Genomic DNA, 15,030 nt, shown 5'->3' with positions numbered 1-15,030 from the left:
AAACTTTGTTATGAAACGAGTCGATATGTATGATTTTTAAGGAAGTGTCTACCCTAACTGTTTCTAACTCTACAAAGTTGTCCAATTAATCCATTTCATAAGCTTCCAGGATTAAAATTCTCATGAATAAGAACATGTAGTTGCATGTGAATCGCTACCAGACCTTCTGTAACAATTAACACAGTTTCATGTGAGCATCATACCTGACAACTTCATACTCGTAGGTCTTTATTATTGAGACTCATGCGTTTACCCATAGACAAACAATGTAAACAATTTTTTTCTGGTCTCCTTTGTAGCAATTTTGTACTTTTAACTGAAGAAGTGAAAAGAGAAGAAAACTGAAATATTTGATTTGTGATTTTTATATTCAGTTGACACTTGTTTTTAAATGTAATTCGCTAGATTGGTTCTCAAATTGAATTGCAAGCTGTGTATTATAGTTACAACCGAATTAGGTTTATTGTGTTAGAAATATGAAAATATGGTATTGAAGTGATCATTTGATATGGTCACCTGACACTAAGGTAGTACATGTAGTAGAATGTTGTTTTGAAGTGATCATTTGATATGACCACCTAAAACTATGGTCAACTTATCCCAGCATACATCGCATTACATTTTTTTGATTCTGTGTTTATTAAATAATGACAAGTGTTCGTAGACTCCGTTATCGAACACACATAAGCGTAGGGTAGTTGATCATTCGACGGGAAGGGTAGCTGCGCGACAAAACAATGAAACTACTCTGTAGTAGCCTTAAATGTGAACTTTCTGTCAAATTAGAATTCACTATTGTAGTTAGTAACTCCTACGCATCAGTCTGATTCTAGTGTGGCTGCCATTCGTCTCTCTAGCTCCAAGTTCTCTTCTACAAATAACCAGTATAACATCATGCTTTGACTGCTATAGTAAGCTTTATCTATATTGGTACTATGTTTTTATTGGTTACTGATGTTGTTAGTCGTCCTTTCTTTTTCTACTCTAGTTATACCACTTTCATCTTCCCATAATTTACCATTTTACACAGAATTTGCAAATGATTGTGCGAGGTTCTATGATATAATCTACCAGTTTCATAGTCGGTAGGACCCTGGTGCTCATTCAGCAATTTGATTGCAACGGCCTTCGGTCGCTTTTTATCGATTCTGTCCAGAGTGGAGCAGCTGTTTCCTTTTCCCATTGTACCGACTGGAGTGTCGTACATAATCTGGCCTTGCCTCTCCATTGTACGCTTGTCAAGAGTTAAAAATTCATCTGGTTTCACTCCAGTATACTCTCCAAGAGCATCTAGATCTGCAGTACAAGACACTTGGTCATACAACACCTTTATTGCATACTGTTATTCCTGTTATTCAATTCTCGTATGAATAACAGGAAATCTACGTTAGATTTTAAAATAATTCACTCGTGCTTATCTACATCAAAATTGATTGATGCAGAAAAGTGTTGAATGTAATTTAAATTTTGCAGGTGCTTCAAATTTTTAATGAAAAATGTAATATACTCTTGTTGCTAGACGGGCTGGTGTTTTGAACAAAAGTCAGTGCTGTTGCCAATGACATCAACACTTGGTCTAACACGGCATTACATGGCTTGCATTTCATTGACCTGTTGGATATTAGGATTAGGATAGATGTTAGGATCATTTACCTTGTATAAATCTGGTAGTGACAGGCACACGTTTTGATAAGTTGCAGAAAATGCATATCCCCGTAATCTTAGGCAAATATGTGACTGGTTAGATGATGACTAGTTAGATGATGACTAGTTAGATGATGACTAGTTGGATGATGACTAGTTGGATGATGACTAGTTAGATGATGACTAGTTGGATGATGGCTAGTTGGATGATGACTAGTTGGATGATGACTAGTTGGATGATGACTAGTTGGATGATGACTTGTTGGATGATGACTAGTTAGATGATGTCTAGTTAGATGATGACTAGTTAGATGATGACTAGTTGGATGATGACTAGTTAGATGATGACTAGTTGGATGATGACTAGTTGGATGACGACTAGTTGGATGACGACTAGTTGGATGACGACTAGTTAGATGACGACTAGTTAGATGACGACTAGTTGGATGATGACTAGTTGGATGATGACTAGTTGGATGATGACAAGTTGGATGATGACTAGTTAGATGATGACTAGTTAGATGATGTCTAGTTAGATGATGACCAGTTGGATGATGACTAGTTAGATGATGACTAGTTAGATGAAGCAGCAAGAAGGAGATCTCAGCAAATTTAGTTATCCAGTTGAGCCACTCAAGGTCAAGCTTTTAGCATCAATACAGCAGTTTTAATACAACATCAGTTTTGGTGCCCCTTTTTTGTAATATAGCCTTGCGTTCCACTGGCTTCCAAAAGTTGTTTTTAGTCAATATATAATTATGAAGAATGACTGAGACCATCCGAAACATTTGGCTTTAGCTCAAAGAAGGCTGGCCAAGAAAAATGTTTGTTTCTGGAGGAACAACTCCTAAATTATTAAGCTTGCACTGCTCAACAATATGGTGAAGTTTTAAGGCGTGGTCACACGAGCACCGAACCGACGTAGGTTCGGTTCGGAGGCTGGTTCGGTTCGTGGCACATGTCACACGGCCACCGAAGTAACTTCGCTTCCTAGATACCATACGTATAGAGACAGGACACGGTTTCATTAGTAGTTGTTATGTATTTGAGTTAAATATTTCTATTGTAAACAGAAAAACTTTGAGGAACAATTATAAATTATAATTACACAGCAGATTTATCAGAAGATCGTTCGGCTGCTCAAAGTAAATCACTCGATACAAATATTTTGCTAACCCTTCCCATCAACATAATTATATTTTTTTATTAACATATGAATGTTTTTCTATGCTGAGTACATAACAAACAAAAACAGTCTTTATCATAGTACTGTGGTTTTACATAAATAAATCAGTCAACGATAGTTCATCAGGATGAATATGACACATTACTTATATTCTACACGAAAGAAAATCACAACCATTCCCCTACATTTATGCAAAACTTAAGTGCAACATCTTACATTTATGCAACCCAATCACAAGTCCGGGTGAAACTTGTCGTAAATTGCTTCATGTTGTTTATTTAACGAAATAAAGGTATCGTCCCATTTCTTTTTTTAACTTTACTCACACGCACGTAAGAAGAAATGTGACGCGTGCTCGCTAGAATTCTAGAATTTTAACCAGCCAATAAGAGCAAGGGTTCGGCACGAAATTTCGAGCAGTACCGAAATAGTTCGTTTCGGCCAGAAATGTCCTCAGCCGAACTTTTTAGAGCTGAAAACGACGTCGTTTTGCGTCATTTAGTTCGGTTCGGTGCCCGTGTGACCACGGCTTTAGGGAATTTTGACCCAGCCCACCTAATGTCATTCATCCAAATTATAGTGAATTCAAGAGAAGTACTCGAGAGATTAACATTTCTAATAAATTCACTTGCTGTTTCCTCTTTCCATGCCTCCATCCTCCCATAATCCATTTCATCAAATGCGTCATTTTGCTCTTGTGGAGCTCCCAGCATCCTCAATAGCTTGCCAAACTTCATATGATGCCTGTACCGCTCACAGCAGTAAAGAACTATTAGTAGCACTAGGAGGATGGTGAGAGAGAGCCCGATAGCCACTCCAAGAATCACCTCTGAAATAGTTCAGCAGCTGATATGCAGATAATGCACATTTGCTATCGGTATCTTGTCATATATATGAACAGATAGCTAGCCATGAACAAATAGTTAGCCATGACCAAATAGACAGTCATGAACAGATAATTAGTCATTAACAGATAGCTAGTCGTGAACAGATAGCTAGCCATGAACAGATAGTTAGCCATTTACAGACAGCTAGTCATGAACAAATAGCTTGTCATGAACAGATAGCTAGTCATGAACAGATAGATAGTCATGAACAGATAGCCAGTCATGAACGTATAGCCAGTCATGAACATATAGTCATGAATAGAGCTGGAACGAGACCAAGGAATGCAGGGTCGGGCCAGACTCAGGGTCAGCAATGAGGGCCAAGATCGAGTGGGCTGGGTCAACACGCGTGATTATTTTTATTCATTTAAGGTTAAAAGATAGTTCTATTACAGCCTAATGTTTTTACATCAATAACCTAAAATAAAAGAACCTATTATCACACCAATCATTATATTTTGTAGCTTGGTTCATAGATGCAATCTACGATTTATGGCTAGACATTGGTGGATCAATGCTATTCAATGGATGATAGATTGATGACACGACTTTGGCTAGAGTGTTTTTATTACAGATTTTATTTTCAATTCTGCTATTATAATCAACAAGAAGAGATTAGTTAAGAAATACTTTACAAATATAAAAATAGATAACCCAGCGTAATGGAAAGCAAAAATCCATCGCTTCCCTAAAACTTCTGGTATCGATGAAAGAAACTAAAATAAAATAAATTTGCTGGATTGAAGGTTCTTAGACGCGCATTCAAGTTCCTCAGGATGCCTTCGTTGTAAATGCCTCGATAGTATTGAGGTGGACCTTTCTTTGTAGCTCAACTTGCTTTCGCATATTGTACAAAAAACTTGGTCATTCCCTTTCGTGAAAGGGAACTCTCAGACCGCCGACACGTTGATTATTTCTTGCCAAAAACGTTGCAAAACCTATAGTCCAAAGACTAATGTCGCAGATGTAAAAATATAGTTGCGACTCACCTTGTTTTATTTCGCCTGGTCCTTCCGCGCTAGGACTAAGCGCGACTTTTTCAATTGCACATAAAAAGCGATATACAATCGCTCTCATTTAGCCATAAACCTACTTGTGTCTTTGTATAGGAAGACCCGAGAGTCGGGTGGCCCGGCCCGGGCACCTCTCACCCGGTGGGTCAAAACCGGACGAGCTACCCGTGCCAGCTCTAGTCATGAACATATAGATAGTCAGAACTGATAGATAGTCATGAACGAATAGCCAGTCATGAACGGATGGCTAGCCAAGAATAGATAGCTAGTCATGAGAAGATGGCTAGTCATAAAAAAATAGCCATTGAAAAATCAGATGTTTTTGGATACTTTTGGACTAGTCTGTCTCAGTCTGAGTTTCTTTGTCAGTTCAGTATTTAATGAATAAATAATCTGTGTTAACAATGTGTTAATTTGATTTATGCTTCATATTAACAATTGGAACACCAATAATCAATTCTTATGTCAATAAAAATTTAGATTCATCAAAGTGCTGTTTTATTCGAAATGGAGGATTTGGTTGAACAAATTCATGCCTCAGGACTGAAATTTGTTATTGATCAAAGCAAAGCTTGTGTTCAACTTGGATCTTTGCACATCTTGAATCATGTTCACATCTTAGATCGTGTTTACTTGCATCTGAAAGAGTAGCCATTGCTATGGAATAGTGGCATGTCACAACGTCAATCACTATGTGACCTAAATAGTGACATAAGTTCTCAGGTGACAGCATCAAGCACTATGTGACCTAAATAGTGGCATAAGCACTCAAGTGGCAGCATCAAGCACTAGGTAACCCAAATAGTTACATGTAAATGTACAAGTTGCAACTACAAGCACTAGGTGACCTGAATAGTGACATATATGTGTACAAGTGGTGACTACAAGCACGAGGTGACCTAAATAGAGACATGTAACTGAAAGTCACAGCGTTATGTTACGTTATGACATGTTTACCTTGTCACCGTGACTTGAATTTTTATGAGACTTGTGTTTGGTTATGAGCATTTGTTAATTTAGATTTGTGTCTTACGTGTCAGTCCCTTGTTGTGTCAGTCCCTAGATGTGTCAGTCCCTTGATGCGTCAGTCCCTAGATGTGTCAGTCCCTAGATGTGTCAGTCCCTAGATGTGTCAGTCCCTTGTTGTGTCAGTCCTTTGTTGTGTCAGTCCCTTGATGTGTCAGTCCCTAGATGTGTCAGTTCCTAGATGTGTCAGTCCCTAGATGTGTCAGTCTCTTGATGTGTCAGTCCCTAGATGTGTCAGTCCCTTGATGTGTCAGTCCCTTGTTGTGTCAGTCCCTTAATGTGTCAGTCCTTTGATATGTCAGTCCCTAGGTGTGTCAGTCCCTTGATGTATCAGTCCCTTGTTGTGTCAGTCCCTTGATGTGTCAGTCCCTTGATGTGTCAGTCCCTTGATGTGTCAGTCTCTAGATGTGTCAGTCCCTAGATGTGTCAGTCCCTTGATGCGTCAGTCCCTTGATGCGTCAGTCCCTTGATGCGTCAGTCCCTAAATGTGTCAGTCCCTTGATGTGTCAGTCCCTTGATGTATCAGTCCCTAGATGTGTCAGTCCCTTGGTGTGTCAGTCCCTTGATGTATCAGTCCCTTGATGTATCAGTCCCTTGATTAGTCTTTATTGACTTACATAGACTTTGGCCTGGCATATCTCCTGCAAGATGCATGACACAATGTGGAGAAAAACAGGCATTTCTTTCACTATTCTATGAAGCTTGAAAAATGAGCTTCTATAGCTGACCACATGTCTGTCCGTGTCATGAGTCATTAGAATGTGTCACCAAGCCTCTATGACTTAAGATAATTATGATAATTTCTGCTGATTATGTGTGATTGCCTTTAGCAAAGCTTAGAGCCGTGCAAAGAAGCACAATTGTAATCTTAAAGTTGTGTTTACTAGTCGGCAGCCAGTAGAACCATAAATGACGAGGTTAGATTAGCATTTATGAAACTTGGATATGCTGTTAGACAGACTAGTATGAGTTTGGGCGTTGGCCTATCTTGTTTACCATGTCAATACTATGACTACGTAGTTGCTGCTTGATCTAGTTCACGTTCTAAGTACATGTTTATTTTGTTTTCATAACACGCATGAATCACATCATGCAGGTTTAGAGCTGTGCGCAAGTTGCATTACCGTGTGAATTAAGTGTTTCTATAGACATTCACATGATGCGGATTGACTCCGGTGCCTTGTTGAAAAAGGGTAAAGAATTGTACGCTATAGGTTAATATTTAGCGACGGAGTTAGCGACGCACTTGTTTGTAGCCTGTCTTGACAAACTGTTGTTTTTGCGAAGCTGTCCTCCCGTCGAGCGGGCGAGCAACACAACAGCTTGTCACAAGACGTACTGCATCTGATGCATCAGCTGCACTTATAGGGAGTTGTTCTCTTCCATCTATGCGGCTTGGTTGCGATGTTATGTCAGTCGCTCCATTGGTAATCATCACGGATTTCGCGCAAAAATGTATGTTGAAAAAAATAAGATCACAACGTTTAACCAGCGACCAGTCTCTGCGGTAAACTTTAGTAGAATTTGAGAACTTAGGCAACAACAGCGACTAAACATGTCGTACTTGTGCGCTCAGTTAGTTTAATTTCTATTTTTGTATCAGTCAGTTTTATTTGTTCTTGTAGATTTTATTTTCAATTTATTTTATTCCTAAATTCTACTAACGTTTACAACAGAGACTGGTCTTTGGTTAAACGTTGTAATCTTTTTTTTCTGCATAAACTTTTACGCGAAATCCGTTATGATTACCAATGGAGCGACCAACATAACATCGAAACCAAGCCGCATAGATGGAAGAGAACAACTCCCTATAAGTGCAGCTGATGCATCAGGTGCAGTACGTCTTGTCACAAGCTGTTGTATTGCTCGCCCGCTCGACGGGGGACAACTCTGCAAAAACAACAGTTTGTCAAGACAGGCTAGTGTGTTTGCGACATAAGCACCTGAAACTTGATCGAGAAAGGACGACGGAAATATTGAAAATGCTTGAAATTGAATAGCTGGCGTGATATTTTAATGCGCATCAGTCGCAGGGCTGTTTTTATTATGTGCAAGCATCATGGATTCGATAAAGTTTTGCAAATCTCAAAACTCACTTATCTTGCGAATTTATGCCGTTTTCATGATGCGGTCAACCTGCGGATTAGCTCAAATTTGCACATCAAACGCGTCATGGAAACAGGGATTGTGAAGTGTTCAATTATTACATTGCTTTTATTACCCAAACAGGGTTTACTTCCTGATGTGGCTGAAAGCTTTTTAAAAATTCATATGAACAACCCTTATTTAGTAAAATTTATCTCATATAAAAACATTCTGATGAACTGAGTTTTCAAATTTGCTTCTTGATAAGCACATACTTTCCATCCCTTCTAGGCTTGGCTGATAGATTTGCAAGAATACAGGAAATGGTGTTGTAGTCGTTGGTGTAGTTGGCTTACTTCGTGGTGTGGTTGATGGAGGAGGTGCCACAGTCGAAATGTTACTATTGACTGTAAAAGTCCAGCATTTGAATAATCTTCACATTTATATATATATATCAAGTTTATATATATTATATAATATATTATATATATATAATATAGCCTAATATATATATTATATTTATTATATGTTAAATTTATTAACATATTAAATATTTATTATATTATATAATATATATATCATATATATTGTGTATAATATATATAATATTATATAGGCCTATAATATTATGTATATATACTACAAATTCCACTGTCATACAGCCCACGACCAAAGTGATATTGGAAAAAAGAAAGGGTACTGATGGTTTAGAAATGCAATATTAGCAGTCAAATGGCACTGCAGTGCAATAGGAGAACTGCAATGGTAGCTGTAATGTACTGGGTGTGGGTGTTATTATATACAACAAACAGCAATAATGAAAGGAGAAGATTATATGTTTATATCTCTCCCCCTGCAATAGGAGAAATGCAATATTGGCCAATATTAGAAGTAAAATGCACTGATATTATTAGAATAATCAATATTATTAATGTAGTAATAATATAAAACCAATGCACAATTTTGTTTACATTTAAAAACGTCATAGTTAGCGATATCAAAAAGTTGTGATATTTATATAGATTTTTAGAAAATCTGTGCTACGTAGTCATTGTTCTGTAGTCATCCAAACTTATAATAAAATATCGTAATAATCTCATAAGAATAGTTAGAAAAAATATCGTCATTTCCTTTACTTACACTGCGTTGGACATCAGTTAGAATACCAAAGTACTCAAGTGTCTAAAATGTCAGTTTGAAATCGGCAAAAATGAAATGATTTCAGTACTCCTACGTTAATTACAGAAACTGTCGACAATGCCATAGACTGGTGAAATGTGCACGTTATTTTTTCGCGAAATGCGCACAACTTAATCGTTCTATTATCTGTCGCCCGGTGTTTCAATTTCCGGTCTTAACTTTTATTAAACCAAGCTTTTCAAGCGTTTTGTGACGATTTTCGTCCTAATAAATCTGTCTATTTGTGTATAATCCGATCAGATGGGTAAGTTTTAAAAGAATTTCGATAATTTACAAAGACTTGGTAACATATTTAAATAGGCTTACATGTGTTTTGTATCGTTATTATACTTTAACTAATCTACAAAACGATGGTTTAATTTGTTGATGAAATTTCGAGACAAGGGTTCGTCACATTGTTGATAAATAATTTTCGTAAGTTGTGTGCACATGCATTTATCATAAAAACTCTCATACTTCGCTTCCGCTCGTTTGTTCGTGGGATTAGTGCTCGGCACGAGTACGAAAACTCATTGGACTCGCGGGTTTATCTTCTCTCGAGTATCAGGTAATAGAGATTTCGGTCTTGCGGGATCGGGTTTTGACTTTCAAGTTCGGGTTTTGGTACACGGATCCGTCGAGTAAAGTGGACAAAAACTCGGTCTATTGGGCCTTGCTTTCTAAACACTGTTTGATAACCCAAATGTTAACCCTTTTAACACTGGCTTTCTTTGTCATTGCGTGTCAGTAACTCTTGGAAATCTGTCCAACGATCCGAAGTTTTGAAACTTTTATTATATATATATATATATACATATATTTAAACGTGCTCATAATACTATGATATTTGATAGAACACTTGTAAAAAAGTCGGGCAACCCACAGCAAATGTCATCAAACAGAAAAGCAGTGCTTTATAATTATTCGGGCTAAAACCATAAAAGTGTGTACGGTTTTAAAAAACTCGTCAAAACATTTACAATAGCATCATATTCATTGAGCACATGCTGATCATTATTTTATGACTCAAAATATACTGGAAAGTTGTAATTAGTATTATAAAGTTCTTTATTTGCATCACAATCTTTCATGACCTACTAACAAGCGAGTTGTGTCAATTTTTTCGCGATATCGTTCAAATAAAGTTTGTTATAAAAACGAAGGAGGTAGGTGAAGATATTTGAAAATGGTTACAAATGTGAGTGAAATTTCTGGTCTAATATCTTGTGCAAAAGTAAATTTGATTGATCTTTAGCTGTTACTTAAAAACGGCTTTTGTAAACAAAGCCGTGTGAGTGCTGGAATTCTAGCCGATAGAGATTCTGACATACGCCAGAAAGCTGACAGTTGGGGTTCGAACTTCCAAGGGTTAAGGCTGCGAGCACGAATATCGGTCATTAGAAAATAGTAAAAAACAATAAATAAATTGGGAATAGAATTATAATTACATGGTAAATTTAAAATATGTCTGATGTTTAGAAATTTTAGACATAAAACCGTATCCACAAACCCGATACCCGAAAAACCCGTTGGCCAAGAAGTACTCGTGCCAAGCACTACCATCTACCTGATACTTGAAAAATCAAACAGAAGGGAACGGAGTCTAAGCTCGTTGGCCAAGAATTATTCGTGCCCAGCACTAATATATATATATATATATATATATATATATATATATATATATATATATATATATATATATATATATATGTATGTATGTATATGTATGTATATATATATATATGCTATGGCAGCTACAACACTGTTTCCCCATTTTAGAATAACTGCACATATACATGTAGTTATATTCTCTGCGCTTTATTGGCACACTTGTCCATCTCTCAGTCTTTCGACACTGCCAGGGTACTAGTAGCAATAATAACCTGCGTTTGCCATTGACCTACGCTATTGCTCATGTACTTGCTTGTCAAATAATTGAAAATTATGTAGTAAAAAATCGTTCTAGGTTAGAAGTTGACTGTTCCATAAATGTTTTGGCAACTTGGATATACTCTGCTGTTGTCCTGCACTTACCTTTTTCGAAGTCATTTGTCAACAGTAGTTTTCCATTTTCACCATATTGTAAAGCAAGTGGTAAAAATGCTCAGAAAAATGCTTAACATTTAGAGAGAACTCCAGCTGTTCTCTAGTATATAAGCTAAAGATACCTTCACACCGGTAATCAACAAGGGCTGAGACAAAGTACTGTGTGCCAGCACCACATGAATCCCCTGTATCATCAATAAGGTTCCAATGCTCTGGTAAGAGTCCTGCAGGGAGACACTCAATTCTTCCCTCACAGCTACTGGCTATCCACTCGTAGAGGTGTCTATAGTCATAGGATATTCCAAGGTCGGTAGACTCTGTAAATGCAGCGACAAGTTTCAAATAGAATCCTCTCTATGAAACTCTATTTGGTCTGAACAATAAGGTTGACGTGTTGAAAACTTTGTCTAAAGTCTTTTTTTAGTTATAATTGTTGGTGTAGTTATCTGAGCATGTTTTAAGCACCTAAAATAATTATGCCAACCATCGTCAACCGTCACAGATGGCGACATTCTTGTGAATTGCATCACAGCTTTGACATCTGCTCCAACTCCTGTTTAGGACTGACTTTAGCAAGCATGACTTCTACTTGATGACGGCACCTTTATTAGCCTTATGTTAGCCCACTCATTTGCACCAAGACGTTATAGAACATCGTTATTGACCACAGGAATGGCGTGAGGCGAGTTGAAGTATTGGCACATTATCGCTTCAGTGTCTGTCATAGATATTATAGTAAACCCTAGTAATAGTATAGTACTAGTCTAGTACTAGTACTAGTCTAGGGTTTATTATATCTATGGTGTCTGTTGTTGACTCTCCAGCATAAGGAATAGTCATGGCCGCATATTTTGTAACAAACAGACTGAATTTTAGGTGCATTGACCCTTCCACAACTTTGACATTCTATTGTGACTTGCTCTGGGTGTGACTGGTACCGCTCCGTATTACCAATAAACCAATCCTACCCCACACTGGTCCGATTGGTTCAACTACTCCCACAGGCTAATGTGGTCGATTTTAGATCTTACTCCAATAGACTCCGTGTTCAGCTGAACACAGTGATCACCTATGGTGAAGATGTTTATTACTTCAGCTATACACTATGTTTCCATGATTCACATGATACGCTTTTGGGGCTGTGCGCACTTACTATAAATTCATGCTTGTCAACAATTTGGCACCGAATTTCAAACTTAAAAATCTATCCTCGACTTGTACAGCGATCAGGTTTTTTATGACACAATTTCTAGTAAAATCCAACTTCAAAAAACCATCGCAAATTAAAATTACATGATATGAAATATAGAGATGTTTATTTATTTATAAAATAGTAAAATACTAGTAATCCTACGCGACATGATATGGATCAAACACAAAGTCACATTCTTCACCATTCAAATTGTCATCGCTAGGATTCTCTTCTGGAATGACGTGTTTTTCCGAACTTGATGCTTTTTTCGTAGTATCTGCCTACAAGCCCACACTTCCGTAATTCATTTGGCATCTCCACTATTATCCATCTATCTTTTTTCTTGTACATGAATCACAATTCTTGACAGATATCTGTCTTGCAGCATGACTTTTTTATTAAATACGTAAATATGTAGGCCTATTATCAAAGGTGGCAGTTCGGTCTATTGATAGGGTGGCCCAATATGGTGAAGAATAGTTTTCTGTGGTTTGTGGTCTTTACTAGAACTTTCATCTCTCATTTTTTTGTTAATAGTTGTACGTATTGCCGACGACACAAAAAAGACTTCGGCTGTTTGCTGATGGCTTTTTAGAATCACATTTCCTCAGCTGGCGTGTTTGCTGACGGCTTTTTTGAATCACATTTCTTCAACTACGCATCGTCTGCCTCTGATGCTAACTATTAACCATCTAAGGATTTGAGCCAGAGAAGGTAGTCAGAACCAGTATTTTTAAATGAAACTTTATACCCCGATTTATACGCCAAATTGCCTTATACGCCGAGTCGGCTCATACACCGGAATTTATGGTAAGTCAATACAGTTATGTACTCTAGTCGCCCGGGACAAAGTTTAATCTTTGTTAATTCATAATCTAGAAACACTAATCCTTCCCTACAGTTCAAATGCTTTTGTCTCTGAATGAGGTGCATCTCTAGATATTTCAAGTCAATATATCTGCAATTTTATCAGGTAATATATTAATTGAATAATTCATAACTTTTTTTAATGAAATTTGATTTAATTGCCATTTAGTTGATTGATAAAGGTAGCACTTTTGAGTTGTAGTCTTTTTTCCTAATTATCCATGAAGAGGAAATGCATTTTCAGACTGTCTGTTGGTATGCTAGTTGATGATGTCAAAGAGTCAGTATATTACTAGTTAAAAACTCAGTATTACTAGTTAAAGACTCAGTATTACTAGTTAAAAACTCGGTATTACTAGTTAAAAACTCGGTATTACTAGTTAAAAACTCGGTATTACTAGTTAAAAACTCAGTATTACTAGTTAAAGACTCAGTATTACTAGTTAAAGACTCAGTATTACTAGTTGACTCGGTATTACCAGTTGACTCAGTATTATTAGTTAAAAACTCAGTATTATTAGTTAAAGACTCAGTATTATTAGTTAAAGACTCAGTAGCACTAGATATAGGCTTTCATAGTTAGAAAACTCTATCAAACTTACTATGCATTACTCGTTGGCACTCAAATCCACCACAGCCGGTTGTGGTTTGGCCTGTTTTGTTGAGTATTCTGTCCACATTAGAGTCAGTCAGAACCGTAATGGATCGAATGCTCATGTATGCCTGCAGTTCAAAATAGCGTCCACATGGTTTCATATAAAGCGGCTGGCCATGGCAGAGGACTTCGGAATTAGATGTGAGTTCAACTAAAATATTTGTGACAGGTTTATATGCGCAGTTAAATTGTCCATTAACTCAAGAATATGAACAGACCAATAAGTTTCAACCTATTCTACATGTACATATATTTATTCATTGTTTCTATATGCCGATTCGGAGTTGTACACACATTGAGTTAGCAAGGGGAAAGTGTTGCAAAGATATGCGCATGTTGCGGATTAACACTAGCGCTTTGTCAAAAAAGGTAAGGGTTTCTACGCCAGAGGTCATAGCGGCGCATTCGAAACTGTTCAAACTGACATAAGAACAACAGGTATGGGAAACATTTAAAATGGAATAGATTGCACGGCATTTCCTTGCGCATCATCCATACCGTTTCCATTTTTCACAAGCATGAAACATTTGGCAAAAATTTGTGAGTATCAAAATTCGTGTTGCCTCTAGATTGTTGCCGTTTCCATATTGTTGATGGCACAAACTTACGGATCAGTCATGTCATGGAAACAGAGGGAATGAAATAATTGTGCATTGATGCTGACGATTGAAATGAGGCAAAGTTGGATTCACTTGAAAGCCTGATTGCATTTAGTTTGTGGTACGATGTCAATATCTAGCTGTAATCTAGCAAAGTTATTTTAACAGTTGGGCATTAAGTGAAAGCTAGCGGGAGTGTTGGAATGTGCAGTCAAACCTTGCAATGGAGTTGGAAGGGGTTAAAAAAGGGGAAGGGGTTAGACTGCCTGCAGATTCTGGAAATATTATCCAGAATAGTATGTGATGTCATAGCCAACCCATGCTATGACAGTGATACTATTAGCCAGCCCCTGTCATGACAGTGACACTACTAGCCAACTCCTGATATGACAGTGACACTACTAGCTAGCCCCTGCTATGACAGTGACACTACTAGCCAACCCGAAGTGACAGTGACACTACTAGCCAGCCCCTGCTATGACAGGGGCACTACACAAAGTGAAATAAAATATGTTACTTACAGGCAATGACCTTCAATAAGTCCAAAATGACTCCAGCAAGAAGTGTTCTCAGTATCTTCGTTTGTGCAGCCATTCTTTTTAATTGCAGTGTCCGTTCCTGTGTGTCTGTTCCTGGGTGTGATCTTGCTTG

General features: G+C 37.4%; 2 protein-coding genes across 2 annotated transcripts in view; one reads left to right on the top strand and one right to left on the bottom strand.

The window, feature by feature from the left end:
* The window catches only part of LOC137405400 (activating signal cointegrator 1 complex subunit 3-like), a 242,727-nt gene that overhangs the window by 91,322 nt on the left and 136,375 nt on the right, over positions 1 to 15,030 (top strand). The gene's annotated exons all lie outside the window — the stretch shown is intronic.
* Positions 362 to 15,030, bottom strand: LOC137405405 (uncharacterized). The gene is made up of 7 exons (XM_068091654.1): positions 14,901 to 15,030; positions 13,728 to 13,931; positions 11,189 to 11,383; positions 8,117 to 8,248; positions 3,459 to 3,659; positions 1,072 to 1,296; positions 362 to 871 (listed from the first exon to the last, which is right to left on the bottom strand). Exons 1-7 carry the CDS (start codon positions 14,971 to 14,973, stop codon positions 819 to 821), a joined length of 1,083 nt encoding a protein of 360 aa, XP_067947755.1. The 5' UTR covers positions 14,974 to 15,030; the 3' UTR covers positions 362 to 818.

Source organism: Watersipora subatra, chromosome 9, assembly GCF_963576615.1.
Source record: "Watersipora subatra chromosome 9, tzWatSuba1.1, whole genome shotgun sequence".
Lineage (NCBI taxonomy): Eukaryota > Metazoa > Bryozoa > Gymnolaemata > Cheilostomatida > Watersiporidae > Watersipora > Watersipora subatra.
This window is presented reverse-complemented; position numbering and strand designations above follow the sequence as displayed.